Genomic DNA, 25,282 nt, shown 5'->3' with positions numbered 1-25,282 from the left:
GTGAAAGCCAAAGAGAAACTAAAGTGCTGACATCTGAGAGAACGAAATTTTTTGGTATTCATATACGATCATTCGAAATTCTTTAAAATCCAATTCTAATGCATACAGACTTTTGTATCCTAAATCTAAGAAGTTGTTTGGATCCTGCAGTATCACTGACCTGAAAGCTTATAGACATGATCCATTAAGTATCTAATTGTTTTTTTCTTTCTCCTTTGTCAAGAACATAGTATGCATGATGATGTTATTTCTAAAGTTCTGTCTTATCTATTGACTGAGTTTAAGTCAATGCCACGCTGTATTTGCAGGTTCATCAACTATATAATTCTGTTTTGTAATACATTTGTGCTTTAGAATTTCATACAAATATGCCATGTGACTAAATGGGTAGATACTTTTACAATTTTGAAATGTGACAAAGCCATTAAATATCTAGTGATAAATTCTTATTTTAGAATACTATTAGTGGTAAATATTATTATTATTACTGTTATTTTTCTTGTGTACTCTACAGAAAATGATTAAATTTAATTGTCATGAACTCTTTTGGGTAAAGTCATGGGTGTTGTGGTAAAGTGAGTGAAGACTCATTTTATTCATGTGTATCTTAGAGTTTCATTTGTGCAAACCAAACACATGTGTATGTTAAACACAGAATTCTTATGTCAGTACATCGTCAACTATGACGTATACCTCATTTTGCTGGCATTTGTCGGATACTGTGTCAGTGCAGTCCAACTTGACCTGCTTGTGTACATAATTTCTTTTAATCTTCTAAAGGCTAAGTGAAGGTTACTTTTGATATCTTTAGTATACATGTATATATTACCTTACTAGTTCATTTTTTCATTGCATTTAGCTCTGCTTATTAATGTACCATATGTGTGAACACTTTTTAATCCATCCTGACGTGAACTGTGAGTACTAATTTTTTTCAATATAGGTAGGCAAAACATACGCCTTGTTACGTGACGGAGATACTGAACAGCATGCCTAGTACAGGATTCGATGTGAAAGCTAAACAGGAAGTTACCTATCCATTTGAGTGTGTGATGAGAAATCTAGGGAGGAAACTGGAAGATGTGGGTGGATCCATTCCCACACTCCTGTATGGCTACACCCTTGTTGGTCCACTCGACTTTCAAGAGATTATAGGTGTTGGGTAATGTACTCGAGCATCTGTCAACTAAATCAGTCTTGAGACTTAAACTTGTAAATTGTTATCCAAGAAATTATCCTATATGAAAATTTTTGTATTTATATAATTTTAAAGAAACTATTTGTTTATAAAAGTAGTCACTGCTATGGATAGTGTTATTCCACATAAATTAATGTTTTTTTCAAATAGGGGGATTAACTTACCAATACATTATGTAACTTAAAATCTTGTTTGACTTGAGTTGATGTTCTACAGCTGATAATTTGCTATGTTCAACACAGAAATGTGAAAACTTAAAAAGTTCAGGAGTATATTCTATGAACCATGTTGTAAATAATTATCAGAATCTGATAAAATTCGGCACTGTTAGGTTAGTAGTCATACATCTCAATGAATTTTCTTATCTAAACACTCATTAAGTCTTTTTCATCAATTGTAAATGAATCTTCTAGGTTTCTATGTATGTAGGGTAGTTAGTTTGAACAAGTATAAATAGTGTGGAAGACATTTATGATTGTGATCATAAATCGAGTATAATCTGTATAAGAAGATGTATACATTTCTGATTTCACACATTGACTTTGGTCCTCATGCTACTCGATGTCATCATTCCAAGCTATTTATGACACCGATTGCCTGTATTTATTCTTAGGACTGCATTGTATCTCACTGGAACTCGAGTTGTGTGCAAACTCACGTTTAACTCTATTTGGGTACCCCTCATCGCCTCGACTCGCGGTGTACTCAAGTACTGATTGATGTTAGATGCTTCATCTAATTATTCTTTACATATGATGGAACTTATTGATATATAATTATGAACTTTATTCATTTCGTTAAGTCAAAACATTTCTGATGATGTGTATGCAGTGTGGTCTGGATTCGTGGGTTGATCCCCACATTGTAAACATAGGCCCTAATATTTTTTCCATTATTTTCTCTTTTCATGAGTCAACATATCATTACATACTCTGATTTATGTGGCTGATTGAGTACATTGTTCTGGTCAGTACCCGTCATGTGAGTTTCTCGAGTCAGCACACTCATCGCACACTTAGACTCTGATTTTTTTCCTTCTCTTTTGATGGTTTTGAAGGTGTAACTTTATAGATGTAAAGTTGGAATTTGTAATTCTAGTAATTTACATTGCTTCTGCACTTATCTCTCTAGTTTAGTGTTGTAATATTGTAGTTTTGACTTTCTGTCATTAGTCTTGATACAGAATGGCCCACAGATCTGAAAATCTGAATGCCATGTCCTCATATATGTATAGATTATGACTTGTATAGTAGATATTTTTCTTATGTTTTAAGTAATATTTTATGTATCAGATACTTCTGTATTCTATCTATTGGCATCATTTTGTACAGCATTTGGCAAAGTTTATTGTAGGTCACAAAATATAGTACACACATTGTTTCCATATTATGTGAGGGGGATACTGTAATGGGACATCCTCCTCAAGCATTGCTTTTCCTCTACAGTAGTTGTTGATACCAGCATTATTTTTAGAATTTTGTATAGGTCAATATTATCTGAGCTGCTTTTCTGAAAACTTTCATGCAATTTTATACACAGTATGTTATATTTTGAGATAAAATTTATGAAAAGGCATTACGTTATTTTGGGTGTTATAATCGATCAGTACTAGTTCCGAATTAAAATTACTTTTTCTAGAAACATTTGAAATTATGAATTATTTGGCACTCTTAAAATTTTTATTATTAATTATGCAATCTAGTACTGTTTACTATTTTTATTTCTGGATTCATTTATGAAATAATAATTGAAACTAATATAAATTCATTTGTCAAGAAAAATTGTAAGCCCTTTGGAATATTGTTATTTCCGCAGAGTGAGGCAGTAGTAATCAAGCCTCTGATGTGAGTGGACATATTTTTGTATTTTGTGTGAACAATGTAATTTCGGCCTTGTTAATGTGAAAAATCAAAAGGCTGTATGATATACTAAAATGTGACAAAATATATTAACATAACAACGAAAATTCTGCAACAACAATCTTCAGATTTATTTAGATCAGTTCAACCATGAGAACATAAAATGTGAGAACTTCAGCTTCAGCTTCAAGAATCAGACCCCTAGACAAGAACAACTCACACCAACTCTATGTGAAAAGGTAAGTAAACTAGAAGGTTTATTGTAATCTTTGCTCCTCTCAAATCTTCATAACAGACTAATGTGGACAACAGCTGAAGTAGGAAGGAGGGGGTGGATTACAATGTGCTGGGAGACATGTTAGTTATACTGGCAGTACATGTACATGAGTTGATGCTACTAATCTTTCTAGTGGGCTCATTTATCATGAGAGTTAAATTAACTGATCTAATATTCCAAAAAAGGGAAAGGAATTCAACAATCAGCTGTAAATACAGTTGGTATTTTGTTGCAGATCTAGGTTTCACTAAAGAATAGCTGCCCTCAGTACATTTAAATCAAGTCATATTAACTTTACAAGCTTGTAATAACACATGTTACTATATGATTTTAATAAATACACTGCCACATTAGAATCTGGCTACAGACATGCTAAAATTGTACAGTTACATGTTTTGTCACAAGCTTCACATGTCTATAAATGCAATAGCTAAAATGTAAATCTGCAATAAAATTCAGATTCAATTTGTGACTGATTGCTGATTTCCTTTTCCCATTTTGAAATACACCACAGTCACTGTGCACAACTGTTCTTGTGGAATCGAACTTGGTTGATTTAGTGTTAGCATTAGTTTTCTGAGATGAGGTCAGTAGATGACTTGTCAATGTTTGTATCTCCAATCAGTCTGATGTTAACTCAGCCTTTTTACTATAAAGTTTACTATAAACAGGTTGCTCCAACTACCAATTTTGTGTGTGCACCACTTCATAGTTTGTGCATGAAGTTTGTGCTTGATTTGGCCACTAGAGGCCACCAGCCTGCTAATAGACACCAGCTGTGAGTGCAGCCTGCCAGCTGTGCCTCCTAATGGAACTGGTGAATATATCGATCAGAGTGCATGGCTCCACTAGCCACTTGTGTATTACTAATTGTATTGCACCTTGTCTCTCATATGAATGTACTGTTTGAGTAATACATTACAGTGTTCTTGGGTTAGAACAGTTTTCGTGTTGAGTATGGTATTCTACTCTGCGTGTTACCCTTCATTCTTTAGTCCTTCGAGTTTAATTTCCATAGAGGCAGTGCTTAAATCTTTTCTCTAGCAAGCTTAAATCTTTTCTCTAGCAACAGCAGGCACTGACAGTTGCCATTGCCAGTTTAACAACTACACTGGTACAAACTGCATCCCCACCAAAAACATATCCACCGCTGTTCTCTGTATACGACTATGCAGCAAACGATTGGAACACTTACAAGAAATACCTGCAGCAATATTTCCAGGCATTTGGGTTAACAGATATAAACCTGTGCCAGGCTCTTTTTCTTGTCATGGACTTCACCTAGCAGGTATCAGTTTTTGTGTTACCTCACCCTCTTACAAGAATCCTCAGGTCTTTCTTTCAATCAGTGCAAGTTACTTTCTATCTATCACTGTAAATGTACTCACTTTATTGCTGCTCGTGTGGAGTTTTACCACTGCCAAAAGCGGCCAAAACAACGGCATTGTCAGCAGAACTACAAGGAATTGTCATTGTAATTTTGTGACAAATGTTCATACTGAATCCTACGCTGATCAAATGGTTTGTGATGCAGTTATACCTTTTTCTCCTGATAGGGAAGATTCAGAGCAAGTTCTACAGTGTGAAAATCCTAAGCTTATAGAATTATTGAACATAGCTCAGTCATTTGAATTTTCATGGGCTGCAGGTAGTCATATAGAAGCCTGGTCTGAAGTTTCAGAAATTTATTCCTCTCAACCCTCCCAGCCTTCAGTCAGTTTTCAAGGGAATGCAAATGCTATTGCAGCTGTCCAGCAGATGTCTCAGTGTCATACAGGTAATCAGTGTTCTCCGCAACAATAGTCCATGTCACGAAAGTGACAGCCTCATTCTCCACTGCCTTCATGCCCATACTGCTCCATTCAATATGAAAGGACTGTGTGCCCCAAGTGCTGGGCAATGTGTAACAGATGCCATAAGAATGGACACATTGCTTCTGTATGTTCTGCCTACTCCACCACCTTTGTCACAACGTCCTTCCCTGGGTTTGGACTTGAGACATGGAAATGGACACTGTGCCAGTGTCAGTTGTCCTACCATATCACCTCTCACAGGGGGCAGGCACCGCACCTGCCCGCATTCACACCACTTCTGACGCAATGTACCAGTGGCAGGGCATTGCATGACTCAACAACTTACATCAACCACAGAAGAAATGGATGTGAGCACAGTGTTCACTTCTTTGCAAAGGAAGAGGAGTGCTACAACTACCAATTTTGTGAGAGTACCATTTCACAGCTCTCGCATGAAGTTTGTGCTTGATTCAGCTACTAGAGGCCATCTGTTCTGCCAATACAATAGCAGTTCCATGCGCAGCCTGCTGGCTGCATTCCATATTGGAACTAATGAATATATAGGCCAGAGGTAAAGGCTCTGCTGGCCACATGCATATTGGTAATTGCACTGTGCCTTGTCTCCCATGTAAGTGTACTGTTCAAGCAAAAAATTTCAGTGCTCTTGGGGTAGAACACATGCCATTAGGAAAATTTCTATGCTGCCAAAAGGCGGTTTCTATACATTTACAATGATTAAGCTCCATTTCTACCACATGTAGGATTTGCAGCAAGACTATAATACCATCTACACTAAAAGTACTTACATCTTTTACATTATAACTGCTAACACTCAATGCAAAAAAAAACACAACTGTTGTCCTACCATCATTTTCCTCTTCTCTGATGAAGATAAGACAAAAGATGGTGGAATTTGACTGCCACACGTTCGTTTGTGTAACAGTGATGACTTTTAACTAAATCATCACAACTGTCAGTCCTGAAATAGTCTATAGTTCATTGTGATTTCTGTTAGGGGTTTGGAAAGTTTTGTTCAATTAGTTTGAATCTAAATTTGGATTGCTGAACATTGATTGGAGTTACCACTCTGCCAGATTGTCCAGCACACCTTTGAAGTGCACCTGTTTTGGTGATTATTACACATATTTTGCTTCTGGACATATTTTACAGTGGGGAGAAGGAGGTGTTGGCAAAACTTGATTACAATAAGGGATCAGTTAATAGTACACAAACCAAAGCATCAAAGAATAGTCAGTATGGTTATGGAGGTAGTGTGTGAAGTAAATATTGTACAGGGTGTGGAGTCTTGTCCACTCATCTTGTATAGAGTGCCTAAGGAATGCTGCATTCTTGGAATGCTATACAAAAATTCAAGCAAATAACATTAATAGTTTTATTTCAATAAAGCAGATTGACAATACTTAACTTTGCATTTAGAACAAGTGTCGCAAGCAATGGGTGACATGCAAACAGTAATGTTCTTCACTACGGACAAAGTCCAAACAAGCAATGGATACGGATCACTAATAACTGATATCATAGCGCTCTCTGCTAGGCCATGTTAATGCTGTCTACTTATGTCCAGCCGAGGCTGGCAGGAGCGGCGCTTATATACACTTCAGCTAGATGCCGCTCCTAACGTGGTGATGTCCTGGTCAGCATGCTATTGGCTGATGTCTTCTCACTGCCTTCTCTGGTCTTGCATTCTTCTTCTTCTTCTTCTTCTTCTTCTTCATTCTGGTGCTTGTGGTTACACCAGAACATGGGGAGCTTAAGGCTGGACTACATTACGCAGGTTCAAGGGGATGTAGGTTTCAACGATTATGCAGGTATGAAGAAGCTTGCACAGGAAAGACTGACACAGACAGCTGCATCATAAAGTATTTAGATGGAAGACAACAACAATGTGGCTATTAGAAATGATGACAGCGCTTCTATTTTTGTAGTCTGCAAAAATATTCAGCTATTGTTAAAGGCAGAAACTGAGGCATTTCCTAACAATGATTCTTTTTGCACAACTTCAAAGCACATTTGCAAGTAGATCATTGCCTTGATACCTTTCATAGGACTGATCTTATGTTACTTGTATGGTTGAGAGAGAGAGAGAGAGAGAGAGAGAGAGAGAGAGAGAGAGAGAGAGAGAGAGAGCTGAGGTAATGAGTATTCAAATGAAAGAGGCATTCTCTTTAGAATTTCTTTTTCAGTTATATCATTAAATTTTCTTTGTAACTATTTATCATCACAAGCACCAGAAATCTTAAAATCATGACTTTTTTTTTTACACATACATAAGAAATATTAATGTCATATGCAGTAAGCAACACACACCTTACCAGTTTCATAAAGTGCACTCACTCCTCCCTTGTGGCACTGTGTACAAGTGACTACTATTACCCCACGGTCAACAGCAGCCTTTATAGTTTCCAGAAGGTCTTTCCTGTTGCTTGGAACATTACCTACTCCATATGTTTGCAAAACAATGCCTTCTATTGGCGGTTGAAAAAAGGCAGTGACCTGAACAAATATATGACACAAATCTTTAAATATTTATTAAAAATCACAATTACATAATAACATTATTTCATCCATTTTGGTTAGAGAGCACCACAGTTGTTTTCATAAATTACACTGTAGCAAATACTGCTACCAACCACATAAATCATAGTAACATTTTCTCACTTATCATTGTGAACAAGAACACTAAAGATTATTATACTTTACCTTTCAAGAGAACAGCTGAGGAAATTCCAAGATGACAACGTATGCATATTAAAGATCATGACAACTCACAAAATTTGTTTTCTTTATCATAAATAGTGTTACTTCACAAACTGAATACATAATCTTTATTTTAAAAGCAAGTATAAAATATACTAAATGTTTAAAACAGATCAAAAGAAGAACCCAAGAAGCTGTTCAAAATAGTATTACTAATACAAGGGTAATACCAAAACTAAACTGTTCACATTATTCTTGGTCACACTGCTGTGATCAGCATTTTCCCTGTTCTCAAAGAGCCATCACCTACCATTTGAAATGGAACTTAATGCAAAGTAAGATGTGAAGTTGATGCTGTCATTCAGTGCTGAATGTAGAAGATGCTAAAACTATTGAAATTCACTAGCATTTGACAGTGGGATATGGAGACTTGTACTTGGATTCCAAAACTGTCAACAAATGGTGAGGGAAGTTCACAGCTGGTTGCACTGAAATTTATAATGAGACAGTTGCAAAAATTTAAAAACTCATGCAGCAAGATCAGATGATCAGTCTCGGTGATCTTCACATTTTTTGCTCTTTGGTTTCCCATAGCAACATTCTTCAGTCTGACAGAAACCTTGTAATACCACAAGGTAGGCACAAGATGCTCGCAGAAGACCACCAATGGCAATGCACTGAGTCATCCTGTAAATTTCCTCAGCATATAGGATGCACATAATGCATAACTTTGTAGCTATTAATATTATAGGAAATAAAATCTGGGTGTTTCAGTTCAGAGCTGAGACAAAAAAGAAAATTCGTCACCAGAATGGTGGCACTCCTCTTTACCCAAGTCACAATATTTCAAATAAGTGTAGTATGAAAATAAAGTTATTGTATCAATGCTTTGTTATAAAAATATAATATTTTTGGTCAAGTTCGTGGCCTCTGGGACCACAGCAAGTGCTGACAGGTATTGTAAGACACTCAAACATCTCAGACGAGCGATTCAGATCTGCAGAAAAGGGAATTGAGCAAGCATTTAAGGTTTTTCCACAACAATGCTTGTACACATATCACTCATCACATCAGTACTCTACTGGAAAAATTTGGATGTAACACCACCATCCACCTATCCACCCATTGCAGACTTGGCATTCAGGCAGCTCTATTTATAATTTGATAACATATTAGTGGTGGTTATGGGAAGTAGCCATGGTAGAAACCAATGTTGAATCCAGATGTTCATATCATGCAGTTGTCGATATCCATTAGACAACATTGCTTGATAATGTACTATGTACCTATATGTTCAGTTTGATGTTGACACTACATCAGAATATTTTATGATCTGAAGATGGCAGTAGCCAAAACCAGTCATAGTGAAATGTAAAAATTTATGGGATCAAGACTGACCTGTAAAATAAAGTGGTAACAATGGCACCCATAATTGTCACACATGTAGTATACAGGCGATCATACTACTTCTTGGGCCCTTGATATGTGAGGCACTCAAGGGTCTTGTATTACCAAATTTTCTTGTAACATTTGAAAATGTTGCAGTCTGGTGGAAAGGAGGGAATGGTGCTCCCCACAGTTGACATGGCACAATAAATAATGGTGTGCAACTGACACCCATGATCCCTACAGACAGGACTCGTGTTGCAATGCGAAGACATAAGTCTAAAATGCATGCACTTGTAGCACCACAGTGGAGGAGGAATGTATGGTTTGACATCACAGTAATACACCATCTCCTTAATCTTCTCTGACAATGAGTCACCTTCAAAGTCCAAGATCAAAGCTCCAGTATCCACTCTGTTGTCTTTTGGTCCCTGTTTGACACAACGAACAAAATGCACAACTCATCATTCCAAATTAGCAATCAACTTTAAGAAGAGACCTGTCTGTAAGAGGCAATCTCAGTGGAAAATGATACCCTGTACCATATTCAGACTTTCATGGAAGATTATAAATGTCACCCATCTTGTCGTAGTTGAGCAATGCCTGTGACTCCAGTATCCCTTCCCCCCCAAGAAGACATTGCAGTTCCTACTCCAGACACAGCAATTTAACACTTCAAAGGAGACGAACAAGTGACTCCTTTGTGAAGGACCCTACCACAGTTACCACAAAGGGCTTCTCACTTACATCCAAGAGTGGTATGCCCAAAACTGTGGCATTTGAAACAGTGCACTGGGTTGGAGGACATAGGGCCACACATTTACCATAGGCAAAGAAAACCTGCCTTGACATGCTCTGGGAGTTTTGTGCTATTGAACATAAGGATAAAGGGGTCTGATTTTATCAGACCCCATCCACCTTTTTCATGATATTTTGCATGTCCATAATACCTTGTGAAGCCCACTCATCTTTCAGTTCTTCTTTCAGAATATCGACAAGATCTCTACATGACATTACACCTTTGCTGTAGTTCAACATATAGTGTAACTCTAGTTTAGGTGCATATTCTCCAAAGAATTTAGCTTTCTGGAGGGTCTCTGCTTGTTGGGAACAAGAGGTTTCTATGAACAGTATCTCACCGCACAATTGCTCAACAGATTTTGAAGTGCCAGTAATGGTCTCTAACTTTTGTGAATATAAAACTGCAAAACTTTCTCAAAGCTGCCCTCTGTCTTTTTAACTACTAAAAACACATTATGACCTGCAGCATATATTGTGTTACTGTAAACACAAGAATTCTAAAAAATTCCAGAGTTGGGACTAATGGCTATGCAAGGCCCTTTTGCTAGATTATTTGATGGTACAGCAGGTACCCATTTGGCTGTAAGGTAGAGGAGAAAATTTCAAGAGTTCCATCTCAGTCCCAAGAGCAGATCTCCACATGTCTGAGTAAGTCTTATACAACAGAGGTGCAGCAGCTTCCCCAGAGGTTGCCCGCTAACAACTTTTCCATTTCAACATCCATGCATCTCATCAACACACAGCACATCTTGAGACTGAATTTTTTTTTTTTTTTTTATAGAAGTTTTCACCATCCTCATGAATCAGGCAGTCAAGCCAAGATCCCCATTCCCTCTGATACCCAATGTTCCATGCCACACCGTACACTTCTGACTGAAGCATGCCCAGAGCTTATGGTGACAGAGGACTGGCGGCACACATGTCCCTGGCTCAGGAACCCTGTGGTTGCCAAGCCCATTGCCAGCAAATGAATTTTGATAGCCCAAGGGCCTGGAATATCAGGAGCTTTATTAGACCAAATAAGAATTATGATGCAATGCCAGGAATATGAGCCAGGTTACGGGCACTACTGGTAGACACAATGAGGTGGTAAGAAATTAAATGTTACTGACATTTCAAATTGAGGGGAGCGCAACTTGAACATGGTTGTTTGGTTGGCTGATTGGTTGGTTGCATGGATGGATGATTAAAGGGACCAAACTACTAAGTCATCAGCCTTTCTTCCTCAAACACACAAGTCTACATGACTGTACATCAGAGGCAGATAAGGGACAAAAAAGGAGAAATGGAAGATATAGGAAGAAAGTCACGCGAGATGCCTTATTCACAGAGCAGCCCGAAGCCCCCGAAAGACGAATGCAATGAGGGGACATACATCCCCCAACCCCTACTGCTGCCAGAGGTTCACCACTCAGAAATTACCTACGAAAGACTATCAAGATGGGCAGGGCAAGAGAAGCACAGATACACGTAAGTTGAACAGACCATGTGAGAGGGTGGGAGGAGAAGTAAAAGAGAGGGCAGTGTGAGTGCCAGGCAGGACCACCAAAGCCAGACAGCCACAGTCCAGCCTGGACAGTAGAGGCAAAAGCATGTCCTGTCAACCCTCAATGGGCCGATAAGGTTAAGTCCCCCCACCTTATAGATACAGAGAGCGGTAAAAGCCCCCTTCACGAACTAATATGTCAGCCACTGAGGCATCATATCCTAATACCAGAGGTAGCAAGTCAGGGAGATTAAGAGTCTGCCACAGGGCAGCAAGGTTGGGACAGTCGAGGAAAATGCGGGCAACCGTCAAACGGGAATGACAGCTGCAGTTGGGTAGGTCCTCATGACAGAGGAGATGACCTTGAGTCAGCCAAATATGGTCAATGAAGAGCCTGAAAAGGATGGTAGAGTCTTTATGAGAGGCCTGCATGCATGACCCCCACAGATTTGTAGTCTCCTTTATCTGCCATAGTTAGTTTGGTGAAGTCAGAGTGAGACATTCCTTATTCCAGATCCCTAAAACTTGGTGGCATAATACTGACTGGAAGTCTGTTTCCAGTACACCTATTTCAAGAGTCAGCTTACTGGTAGCCAGTTTGGCTGATTTATCAGAGTGTTCATTCCTTGGGATCCCAATGTGTCCTGGGATCCAGACAGAGATCACCGAACATCCACATTGCTCAAGAGCATATACGGAATTGTGGATAGCCAAGACCAAGGGATGGCATGGTTAACACTGGTCAAGAGCTTGAAAACTGCTCAAGGAATTACTGCAGATGAGAAAGGACTCACCACCACAGGAACAGATATGCTAAAGAGCACAAGAGAAGGCTAACAACTCCACAGTAAAACACTAGAGCCATCTTGCACAACGCAGTTCAGGATGTCCTCCATGAGGCTTATGTGACCACCAACCATTAAGCTATCAGTGTAGACTACTTATAAATCCCAGGATGCACCAAAGATGGAGAAAAATTGGTGGTGATAGCCTCAGAATGAACCAAGTCTTTCAGATCTTGTGATAGGTCAAGACAAAGATGTGGCCAAGGGAGGTGCCGCGGAGGTGCACTTGAGTGGGTCCAGAGAAGAGGTGGTAGAATAAACAGTTGGAGTTCAAAGAGGATGGACTGCATGTGGACTCCTGCTCTGGATCACCATTGCAGGAGATGGATTTCAGTGTTTGGAAAGAGTAGCAGTAGTTTCGATCCTTAGGGGAGCTACAAATGTGTGTAGCTTAATTGGCAAACCGTTGTTGGCATCTGATCCCCAATGGAGGGGCCTCAGGCTCTACAAGTAAGCTGCTCACAGGGCTAGTTTTTAAGGCTCCTGTCGCAAGCTGAACCTCACAGTGGTGTAATGGATCCAGTATCCACAATGCTGAGGGTGACAGTGCTTTGTAAAGCTGCAGAAGGGTAGTGTGATCTGCACCCGAGCTGGTGTTACTCAGGCATGAAGTGTATTGAGGCGCAGCCAGCACTTTTACTTAAGCTGGTCAAGATGGGAAATCCATGTAAAATGAGCATTGGAGACCAGTCCTAAAAAGCAATAAGTCTCCACCACATTGAGTAGTTTGTCGTCGAGGTAAAGTTCTGGTTGTGGGTGAACAGTACGACATTGACCGACGTGCATGATGCAAGTCTCGGCAGTTGAAAACCAAAATCCATGGATGAGTGCCCATGTCTGTGACTTTTGTATTGCACCTTGCAGTTAACATTTGGTGATACCCACATTAGAGGAGGAATAGCGTACGATGCGACAGGAAGTTTTGGATAAAAATCGAGAGTGGACTCCGGAGACACCACTCGTGTGAAATAGCAAGGATGTGGTGTTGGCATGTGGTGTCATAAGCCTTTTGCATGTTGAGGAATATGGTTATAAGGTGTTGATTTTGGGCAAAAGCTGCCTGGATGGCAGACTCCAGGTAAACAACATTATCAGCAGTGGAATGGCCTTGGCAAAAACCACACTGGGACTGAGCCAGAAGACCCATGGGACTCAAGGAGCCAGCACAGCTGCTGGCTCACCATACATTCAAGCAAATTACAAGAATAGTTGTGGGACTTATTGGGCAATAACCATCTATCTCTAGAGGGTGCTTAACTGATTTCAGCACTGTGACAATGATGCTTTCTCGCCACTGCAATGGGAACTAATTCCCAGTCCAGATGCGATTAAAGATGGCAAGGGTACAACGCTAACAATCCACCGGTAGGTGCTTGATCATTTGGTTGTGGATGAGGTCTGACCCTGGGGCTGTATCAGGGCAGTGGGTTTGGCCACTGATGAATTCCCACTTGTTGAATGGAGCATTATATGGTTCCAGGTGGAATGTAGTAAAAGATAATTGCTTTCGTTCCACCTGTTGTTTTAGAACACTGAAGTGTGGGTTGATAATTTTCAGATGCAGAGGCTCGAGCATAATGCAGAACAAAATGTTCGGTGTTGGTCAGTGTAGACAGCGTCATTTAAGGTAACACTAAGTCACCTACAGGTGTCTGGTATCTGTAGAGACATCTGATCTTCGCCCAAACCTGTGAAGGAGAGGTACGTGGTCTGATGGTTGACATGCACCATTCCCAGCATTCTCACTTCCGTCGTTTTATTAGGTGGCAGAATCGGGCATGGAGCCACTTAAAGGCAATGAGGTGCTGCACTGATGGGTACTGCTTATTGCGTTTGAGAGCCTGTCTATGATCTCTAATGGTCTCTTAGATTTCTGATGACCAACGAGGTACTGTCTCTGCTGGGATGGTCCTGAGGAACAAGGTATCACTAAATCAGTTGAAGCAGTGGTGAGCCAAGGGTGACAGCAGAGACACATGCACCCCAGTCAGCATTATCGAGAGCTCATATGGGCAGGTGATCAGGGAAGTGACACCAAGGGGGGACAGGAATATCGGGAAGGGATTGCTACCACACAGGTCATTGTGGACGCTTCAGCGGATAGATGGGAGGGAAGACAAGGGCTGTAAATGGGAAGGTCAATGGTCGAGGAAGTTTTGTGCACCTCACTGAACTGTGTGGGTGAACCAGTGCTCAAGAGGCAAAGGTCAAGTTGTGCCACTAAGTTTTTGAGGTCTTTACCATAGCCAGTAATCATGTTTCCAACCCACAAAGGGTTATGGGTGTTGAAATCACCCAAGATTAGGAAAGTTGGGGGGAGCTGAGAAACCAATGCAAGCAATGTGTTCTGAGACACTTCACCATTGGGAGTAAACAATGCAGATGGCAGTCTCCTGAAACTGCCCTTATGCAAACAGCCACACCCTCCAGAGATATATTAAGAGGCACAAGTTCACTCTTTAGACTGTCCAGAACATTAGAGCAAACAACTCCTGACACCCTGTCATAGGTAATATGATTCTTATAATATCCCCAATATCCATGAATAGCAGTTGCATTCTAGTCCAAGCTGCTGGAGTTGGTGGTCATGTGTGTACAAAGTGTGCTTGTTAGTGTGTGTGAATGGTATGTGTTTCTCTTTTGCTGAAGAAGGCTGTGGCTGAAAGCTTAATGTAAGTGTATGTTAACTGTGCTGTCTGCAACATAATGTGTCTTTTTTATGGTAAGTAGCAATCTATCTTTTTGTACATTGTTGATATTCCCACCTGGAGTTTACATTGTCTGAAAATATTTCAGGAGGTTTATTTGTTTGTTTCCAAGGCTAGCAATTATTTGAAGAGTAAAAGTAGCTGAACATAATTGTTTGAGGATCTCAGTAATATGCACCTTCCAGTTCAAGTTTTCATTAGTATGTACACCTACAAATTTAGAGCAGAATACCCATTTACCAACTCCTGCCCATGTGTTACATCAATCATTGGTATGATTATTTATTGCACAGAACCATATATAGTGAGTTTTTTTCAAAATTTACAGGAGGTCTGTTTTTAGACAATCACTTAATAATTTTTTGAAATATATCATGAACAATCTCTTCTTTTGCTTTCCCGCTAATGAGATTTATTATAATACTAGTGTCATCTGCAAAAATTACCAATTCTGTTGAATGTTAAGTGGAATGTCATTCACATAGATAAGGAATAGGAGTGAACCCAAAACTGATCCTTGAGGGACTCCCTTTGTGATTGCTCCTCAGTCACCACAATTTTCTGTCTATCCAACATTGTTTGAATTATTCAGCACAAATTTTTGCTTTCCATTTGTCAAGTATGGTGCAAGCCAGCTGTGTGTAAAAACATCAGTTCCATAAAACTTCAGTTATTCTGAGAGAGTAATATGAGCCACCAAATGCCTTGAAAAATCGCAAAAAAAGAAAGAAAAGGAAAGAAGAAAAAAACAACTGGTGATATTTTATTATTTGAGGCTTGTACTATTTGCTGGGTAAATGTATAAATAGCATTCTCAATTTAGCAACCCCTCTGGAATCCAAACTGTGATCTACTATGTAAATTGTTTTTACTTACATGTAAGACTACTCGAGTACATTACTTTTTTGAATATTTTGGAGAAATACTGATGGCCCTCTTTTCAGTATATGGGATGAATTGTCAAAGTGATTTTCTGGTGCTATGAATGGCTGGAATCTGTTCTGCTGCGTCTGAGACCTCTTGCATGTAGAAGCTGATGAAGATGCTCCAACTAGACCAGAAACTATGGACAGTCTGCATTCACAAGCAATATGCATGAAGAAATTCAGTGATTGTTTTAATTTTTAAGGTATTTATACATACCCAGTCTGCAAGCCACCCTATGGTGCGTGGTGGAGGGTACCACGTATTACTGCTAGTTATTTCCTTTCGTGTTCCACTTACAAATAGAACAAAGGGATACCCTAAATGACTGTCCATAAGCCTCCATGAGAGCCCCAATTTCACTCCCCTTATGTTTGTCATCCTTAAGCAAAATGTACATTGGCAGCAGTAGAATCAATCTGCAGTCAGGCTCAAATGCCAGTTCTCTAAATTTCCACTATAGTGCCTTGCAAAAGAGAGCATTGTCTTCCCTCCAGGGATACCCATTTGAGTTCATGAAGCACTTTTATAGTAGTTTCTTGGTGATGGAACCTTCTGGTAACAATTATAGTAGCATGCCTCTGAACTGTTTCAATGTCTTCCTGTAATCCAACCTGGTGGGTATCCTAAACACTCAAGCAGTGCTCAAGAAAGGGTTGCACTAGTGTTCTACATGCCATCTCCTTTATAGATAAGCTATATTTTCCCAAAATTCTCCCACAAAAATGAATTCAATATTCATCTTCCCAACTACCAACCTGAAATGCTCATTCCATTCCATATCTCCCTGCAGTGTTATGTATAAATATTTAATCAATGTGATAGTGTCAAGTAGCTATACTGCAACATTACAGTTCTTATTTTACTTTTTTTACTCCTCTGCTTTGACTTACACTTTTCTACATTTAGAACAGAGACACCCCGAAAGTGCCAGAAAATTCTGTGCCACCCAAGTTTTGCTTCTTATAATCTCATAGATTGATTTTTAACATACCAGACCTGTCTGCAAATCCCATAAAGGCATTGTAACCTTCACAGTATCAGGTCATGAAATTTCTACATAGGAACCATATTTACATTTCTGAGATGGTGTGCTTATGTTTTCAGTACTGAGAAAATGTGAAAGAAACTGTACTGGTTTTCAGTATTCCAAATGTTAGCAAACAGTTAACTCTGTTATGAGACGCATAAGAACTGACGTGTAGCAATCACTGAGAGTTGGGTCAGAAGACCAGTACTCTCTATATGAATGATACTTATTGATCCACATTAATAAATTAATGGCGATAAATTTCTTCATTTCATCAATACTAGTTGGTCAGAAAGGTGTGGAACCTTCAAGCTTTTGAGATCCATACAAAATTGTTTCAAGCAGTAGATGGTCTAGTAAATCATTACCGAATAAGAATCCAAAAATTTAAATGCAGCTTGTTGCTTTGTCAGAAGGAATATATGAACCACATTCACGTGAAAATCAGTAGTTTCTTTTGCAAATATCTCTTGCACCCATTTGATATGCCCTATTAGTTCTGCATCATCATTACACACATTACTGTCATTGTTGCCATTAATAATACTAAATGAGTCACTTTCAACACAAACACTATCACACAAATTTTCTCCAAGTGCAACTATGTTTACATCAGATGCAATAAGTTGTGGTTGTTTATTAATTCAGTCTGATGCTCTTTCAATATCTGAAGCAGCTGAGTCCATATCACTTGGAATTTCAACAAGTATGTCCATTAGCATAACTGTAATAGCGTCACAAGCTCTAAATCATTTGTTTCCTCTTGACGTGGTCTATTGTTCATACTGACACTGTGTGAAGCAAAAAATCTGAATCAAGATTTACTGCCTGAAGGCCATTATTCGTTTGGTTTCAGACTGAAACTACCAACTCTGTTATTTGTTTTAATATCTGTATATTTTGTGATGTGTTTGGAGAAACTGGTTCGATGTGCTAACGCAAGGAATATTCTGTAGGGTAAACTCATAGAAACTCAAAGAGAAAGACTGTTGTCATGGTACTTGAGCAAATGGACACTATGATGAAATGGTAACAAAAACAAGGACAACAAAGTAAGGACAGTGACTGTTGGTAAAAGAAAAAAAAAACTGATTGCAAGTCAAGACCAGAAGACAAGACCATACATATTGTAAACAGCTGTGATCCCGAATTTTTAGAAATTTTGTAAGTTATCTTGTAATGCTACAAAGGAGAAATTCTTATTATTATTATCAGCTTCTGTGTGACTATGCTGGCAGATTATGAACTATAAATACTTACATGTGAAATTCTGAGCAGAGGAGGGGGGCGGGCAGGGGGAGGGGGGGGGGGGGTTATGTGGTATAATCAAGCCTGAAACACTTTCAGCATTCTTCAATACTGTTGGGTATCAGTAAAGTTAATTTATAATATGTTCATTTAAAACTATACCCACCATAATTCATTATTTAATACATAATTAGTTGTATCTTATACGAGGTGCGGCTAGAAAAAAACCGGACTGATGCTGGAAAAAACATTTATTTACAATTATTTACAATTTCATGTTATCTCCTTCAATGTACTCTCCTCCTCGGTCTCTACACCGCTCCATACGAATTTTCCACTGTTCATAGCAATGCTGCAGATCATTTTCGGTAAGTCCATACATTACTTCCGTCGCTTTTTCTTTTACTGCTTCAACAGTCTCAAACCTACTTCCTTTCAAAGCTGACTTGACTTTAGGGAAAAGAAAAAAGTCACAGGGGGCCAAATCAGGTGAGTAGGGTGGATGATCTAAGATGGGAATGTTGTGTTTTGCCAAAAACGTCTTCACTGACAACGCACTGTGAGCTGGGGCATTGTCTTGGTGAAGGATCCATGACTTTTTTCTCCACAAATCGTTCCGTTTTCTCCGTACTCGCTCACGTAGGGTAGCCAGGATGCTAATGTAGTAATGCTGATTCACTGTTTGTCCCTCTGATACCCAATCAATGTGCACAATCGCTTTGATGTCAAAAAAAAAAAAAAAACAATCATCATTGCCTTGAATTTTGATTTTGACATTCGTGCTTTTTTTTTTTGTCGTGGAGAACCAGGAGTTTTCCAATGCATCGATTGGAGTTTAGTTTCGGGATCGTAAGTAAAAAACCAAGATTCATCGCAAGTAATAACAATTTGTAAGAAGGTGGGATCACTTTCAATGTTTTCCAAGATGTCAGAACAAATCATTCTTCGGCGTTCCTTCTGTTCAATTGTGAGACACTTTGGAACCATTTTTGAACACACTTTGTTCATGTTGAAACTTTCATGAAGAATCTGCCTAACACTTTCCTTGTCAACTCCTGTTAACTCAGACACTGCTCTGATTGTTAAACGGCGATCTTGTCAAACAAGTTTACCAATTTTTTCAATGTTTGCATCAGTTTTTGCTGACAATGGTCTGCCAGTGCGAGTGTCATCACTGGTGTCTTCGTGGCCATCTTTAAATCGTTTAAACCACTCAAACACTTGTGTTCGCGATAAACAATCATCGCCGTACACTTGTTGTAACATTACAAACATTTCACTTGCAGATTTTCCTAGTTTGAAACAAAATTTGATGTTAACATGCTGTTCTTTCTGTACACTCAACATTTTCCGACGCACACACAAAACGTCAACTACTTAAAACAGACGCCATGGGCAGACTGAGTGCAGGAGGCAGATGAAACTCGAGCAGTAGGCGGAGCGAGAGTCACGTGACAGGCCACACGACTTTCAGCCTTATTGCATTCGTTTTATTGTTTCACCAGTACTAGTCCGGTTTTTTTTCTAGCCACACCTCGTATATTTAGAATAAATTTTGAAGATTTAACATAAAAATCTGTAAATTTAAATCTAGTACGTTTCGATAATTAGTTATCAGTTAATGTCTAACAACTGTGGTTAATTCAGTCACTTTCATTGTTATCTGGATAAACAGACTAATGAAACAGTTGAATGTATGAACATTATTTATTAGTTGAATACTACCCACCCAAAAAACACAAGCAAACAGTGACAAAGAATAACACAAACTGAAATCAAAGAACACAATCACATAGTAAATTTTGGTGAAAATGGTAAAGTTTGTCTGTAAATAGTTGTCACAGACCCTCTCTCCCCAGCTAATGCATTAGCGAGAGAGCATGAAAGCAAGGCTGGACAAAATGAAGTCCTGAAACCATCCATAGGTAGATGGAGTTGTTGGCCTATGCTGCAGTGGAGCATCCACTGGCAAGTCCGCAATCAAATGACAGTGGACCTATAGAAATAATGACTGAAAGTAGCCCATAATTATAGACCCTGCCTGAGATTTGTTCCTCATCTGCATCAGCAGGCAAATCGAAGGTGTTAAGTACTGTGATGGTGTGCCACAATGGGTGGGCAGATTAGTGGTGAAGGTGGCAACATGAATTTTGACAAACAGGCCAGCCAAGCATATGTCCAGGATGTCGACTGTAAAAACTGCACACTGTGGAGTTGGAGTGGACAGTTTTTGTCACACACGCTGCATGACGTTTTGCTGTTAGTGGTGTCCGTGCCCGAGTTGAAGGGAGTGTCACTTATCGCCTCTTTGCGGAAGGGCTCTGTCAGGCTGGGAATGATGTCTAGCATCCAAGCAGGCTTCATTCCGCTTACTGAAACTGTTTGGTGTTTGCCATTTTGTAGGATGTCTATGGTATTTTGCTGACGGTTGAGGACCTGGTGAAGGCCTGAGTACTGGGCCTGTAATGCTGCCTGGACCGAGTCATACCACAAAATAATTGTTGTTTGCAAGTCCTCTATTTAGGAAAAAACATGGTACGGTGTGCAGATGTTAGCTATGTGGTTGCGAACTTGGTTGACCATAGCTTGTCTTGAGCCAGGTGTTCACATTCTTCTATGAACTCAGCTGGCAGAAACCAGAGGGTTGTCACAGATAATGTCGGCAAGCGAGGCTTCCAAGCCATCTTTGTGTGTCACCCCAATACTGAGAAGTATCCACAGTAAGGTCTCTGAACAGATTCCACCAAGCGATATGAGTGCTGCTTTAAGCATGCAATGTTAGCACTCGACAAGTACATTGCTTTGCAGGTGGCATGCGTGGTATGCTGTCATATAGAACTTGTCAACACTGCACAGTTCACACAGTTTAATGAGTAGCAGGGTTTCAAGTTGGTGGTCCTGTTCAGTTGTTATGGACAAGGGGCACCCAAATCATGCAATCAAGCAGGTGGCAAATATACATGTGACTATGTCGGCCAGGATATCAGCAAGGGAGGCAGCTTCAACACAGCTTATAGCTTTATCAACTGTGGACAGGATATAGCGATACCCATCAGACATGGGGAGGGGCTCCACGATGTCAAGATGGACATGGCAGAGATGGCCCTTAGTGATGTTAAATTTATGAAGGGGCTGTTATGCATGCCATTCATCTTTGTTCCTCTGACAGGTTATGCATGCACAAGTTCAGTTACAACAGTCACTCCTGACCCATGCACATATGAAATGTTCGGTGTTGAAATATGTTGCAACTCTGATGCCAGGATGGGCTAGATCATGGATGGATAAAAAACCAGTTTGCTGAAGTGGTATAGGTAAGAGTGGGTGAAGGGTGTCTGTCAATGTGTTACCCAGACTGGTAAAGAGGAACCCAGTAAGCAACATGGGGCAACCAGGGGCCAAACCACACAATAACCCTGAAAGAGTGGATCGGTGTGGGGTGGCGGAGGGGTGAAGTGGACTGCGGTAGTCATCATGGGGTTGTGGACCACTGCAGCTGCAGAGGGAACACCAGAGACAGTGGGGACGGAGCCTCGCCATCATTTCTAGGCCCCCCAGTTAACATACAATACAATACCATTTTGTAATCATGGCTATTTAGCATCATGCATGCATGTGAGAGAAAATACTGCTATTGAGTCATGGGGGAGGGATGAATGCACTGCGACAAGACACTGGGGGGAGGGGGGGGGGGGGGAAGGGGCGGGTGTAATGTCACTACACTTAGTGTGCTGCAGTAGTTAATGTTGCTGAGCTGCCATAGAGGGCACGGCAACTACTGCAGGCATGATGTTTGAACACATCGGCTGTGTTATGGTTAGGTGACAGAACATGCAATGAGCATATGACAGTTTATGTGATGCATCATTAATTAATCTTCGAGCTCGACATTGTGAGCACAGAAAGTTGTAGAAGCAGAGTGCATGAATGTACACTTGACCAAGGAGGAGGTGAGTTGAGCCATCAATGTAGAGCGCTCAGAGAGCATGAAACAGTGGGTCTGTGAACTAGCAGTGGCCATGCCAGCAAGGCCAAATGAGCATGGTATATGTGATCCAGTTATGTGATGCAGTAGAGATGCTGTCTGGACATCTGGAGATAAATTGAAGTGTTTGAAAAAGTCATACCAAGCACTGGTTTACTGATGTCAGCAATATGAAATGTCCATGTAAAGTTCAGACACAGGGTAAGATAGACTCTGAGGTCAACTGCCCTGTGCATGCTGATGTGAGACTTGTTAATTGTGCGTATCACAAGTTTGGTTGCAAAGATGTTACCAGGTGCCAAGGAAGTAGGGATGATGGCATATTCACCAGTGCCAACAAGGAATTGAATATATGAGTTGTGATCAGATATGTATAGTCTCCCACTCAAGTTGGAGGAAACATTCAATGAAAGATGTTTGACAAGCTACTTTCTGGGATCATTGTGGATCGGAATGCCTATACCGGCCTGCAGACGGAGTTTGGGACTTTAGATGGTACTTGGCAATTCCTCACTGCATCACCAAATGTGGTGAGACCAACAGAGGGAGTAGACAAATTGTGGAAGTGTCTCATGTGTCGTGCATACCATCTGTTGAGCTTCAGTAGAAGTATGCCATACATTCAAAGTTAGCTTCCACTGCAGTCAGTGTCAGAGTGTCAGTTGGAGATCTGATGGAGAGAGCATGTGCAGGTTGCCACCAGGTGGCTGTGTATCACTGTGCTCTTTTCTTTTTTTGCTTGCTCTTGTGTGACCCCTGCTACTTGAGCGAACATACAGGGTGTGGTGGAAGGAGGTGCTGTTGCCAACTTTATCATCAGACAGACTAGTGTGAAAGAAGCTACAACTGCAGTTCATGAGGAAGTTAAAAAAGCCACAGCATCCACAGTGTGATGTCTAGTATGAGCCCAGTGTCGACTTGGGCCCACAAGTGGCACCAAAGCTGTGGCAGAGTTCAGGATACCAGATGTTCATCATGAATGATGCGATGAATGAAAGGTGTTTGATAATAATAGCTTTAGCAGTGGCATATTTATGCTGGGTGGGAGTGCAAAGCACCAAATCACTGTTGAGGTTGGTGTGACTGACTAAACAGAAAAGTGTGTGTGTGTGGTTTGAGGTTTTCGGGCGCTAAACAGCATGGTCATCAGCACCCACACGCATAGAAACAGGAACACATGCAGTGACGGGACGAAGACGGACAGCAAACAAGGAGATCGGCTAAAAGACATAGACCTGACGCAGTTACAAATCCTCACATACAGAGGCAAAACAAGAGGAGAAGAAACACACTAAAAAAGGAAAGGAAACACAAGGAAAAGAGAACAACAATCGAAGTGAAACAAGTAGGTAATCGTGACTGGTGGACCTCTTACCTAAAGCCTGGGTGAGCCAGTCACCCAGCAGCACATTAAAATCCTCTCCCTAAAATCCGAGGCAACAAATTGGACAGGAAAAAAACTGTAAGACCTTAACCACAGTCATTGCATCGTCTAGCAAAATAGAGGGCAAATCCGGTGGCAAGGAAACCACCGCCCTCTGGTCAGAGAATAAAGGACAGTCAAGTAAAATGTGGCGGACAGTTATCTGGACGCCACAAGCACTGCAGATTGGGGGGTCCTCCCGCTGGAGTAAAAAACCGTGTGTTAAGGGACTGTGCCCGATGCGGAGGTGAGTGAGGAGAACCTCATCCCGCCTGCATGACTGGTAGGACGTACGCCATGGCTGCGTGGTGGCCTTGACCAAACGCAGCTTATTTTCACCGACCGCCAGCCACTCCTGTTCCCATTGACGCATAACACGAAAACGCAAAAGGGAGGTAACAGCATGGAGGGGGACGGCACATTCAACAACGTGAGGGAGGGAACACGCATCTTTGGCAGCCACATCCGCCAGTTCGTTTCCACTAATACCCACGTGCCTCGGCACCCAGCAGAAAGAAACCTCCTTCCCCTGCCGTTGCAGGTGGAGTAGAGCATCATGGATGCTCTGGACGACCGTATCCGCTGGGTACAAGTGTTGCATGGTCTGAAGGGCACTCAGGGAGTCAGAACAGATGAGAAACTTAAGACTGGGAACACATCTCATCTGCTCCAATGCCCGCAAGATCGCAAACAATTCGGCATCAAAGATGGTAAATGCTGCAGGAAGCCGTAACTTGACGACTCGATCAGGGAAAACAACAGCACAACCAACAGAGTCCCCCTGTTTAGAGCCATCCATAAATACTGGTACATGGTCGGCATGCTGGTTTAAAATATCGTAAAATAAGGAGGTAAAAACAAACGCAGGAGTGCAGCTCCTCCAGTACTCTAACAAGTTTAAAAGGACGCTGGGCCTCTGGAGCAACCAGGGAGGCAGGTGGGTAAAACCCTGGAGTTGGGGTGCCACACGCTCCACACCAAGGGACTCAAGCAAATGCTTGGCACGAATCCCAAATGGTCTCGTTGCCCTTGGACGACTGGAAAAGAGATGTTCCATAGGCGGTCTGGCAACAGTAGGGTACGCAGGGGAGGTAGGACAGGCAAGGAATTGACACACCCCTCACACCATGAGGAGTTTCCGCCAGATGGCGAGCGGCGGTTCCCCTGCCTCAGCACACAGGCTGGGGATGGGACTGGTACAGAAGGCACCAGTAGCCAGCCTGATACCCTCATGGCGTACTGCGTCAAGAATCTTCAGATACGAAGGCCTCGCTGACCCATACACAGTGCATCCATAGCCAAGACGCGACCGGACAAAAGCCCTATAAAACTGCAGCAGACGCGCCCGATCTGCTCCCCAGGACCGATGGCTCAGACACTTCAAAATATTCAGTGCCTTCAGGGCCCGCACCTTGAGGTCTTTAAGGTGCGGCAATCACGACAACTTGGAATCAAAAGTGGGGCCCAGGAACCTCACAGTGTCTCTAAAAGGAAGAATGGTGTCCCTCAGACACAATTCAGGGGAGGTAAAAGCACGTCGAGAACAATTAAAATGAACACACACACATTTGTCTGCAGAAAAGGTAAAACCCGTCTTCGCA

The 25,282-nt window shown here is 40.9% G+C and overlaps 1 protein-coding gene across 2 annotated transcripts in view; it reads right to left on the bottom strand.

The window, feature by feature from the left end:
• Positions 1-25,282, bottom strand: part of LOC124613054 (L-asparaginase-like) — a 339,172-nt gene that overhangs the window by 55,638 nt on the left and 258,252 nt on the right. For both annotated transcript variants that reach the window (XM_047141629.1, XM_047141630.1), the window contains one exon: positions 7,456-7,641. In XM_047141629.1, coding sequence (XP_046997585.1) covers positions 7,456-7,641 — 186 coding nt within the window. The remainder of the gene's footprint in view (positions 1-7,455; positions 7,642-25,282) is intronic.

The sequence above is a fragment of the Schistocerca americana genome, chromosome 4 (genome assembly GCF_021461395.2).
Source record: "Schistocerca americana isolate TAMUIC-IGC-003095 chromosome 4, iqSchAmer2.1, whole genome shotgun sequence".
Classification (NCBI taxonomy): Eukaryota; Metazoa; Arthropoda; class Insecta; order Orthoptera; family Acrididae; genus Schistocerca; species Schistocerca americana.
The sequence above is the reverse complement of the archived record's forward strand: the minus strand, read 5'-3'. Positions and strand labels throughout refer to the sequence as shown.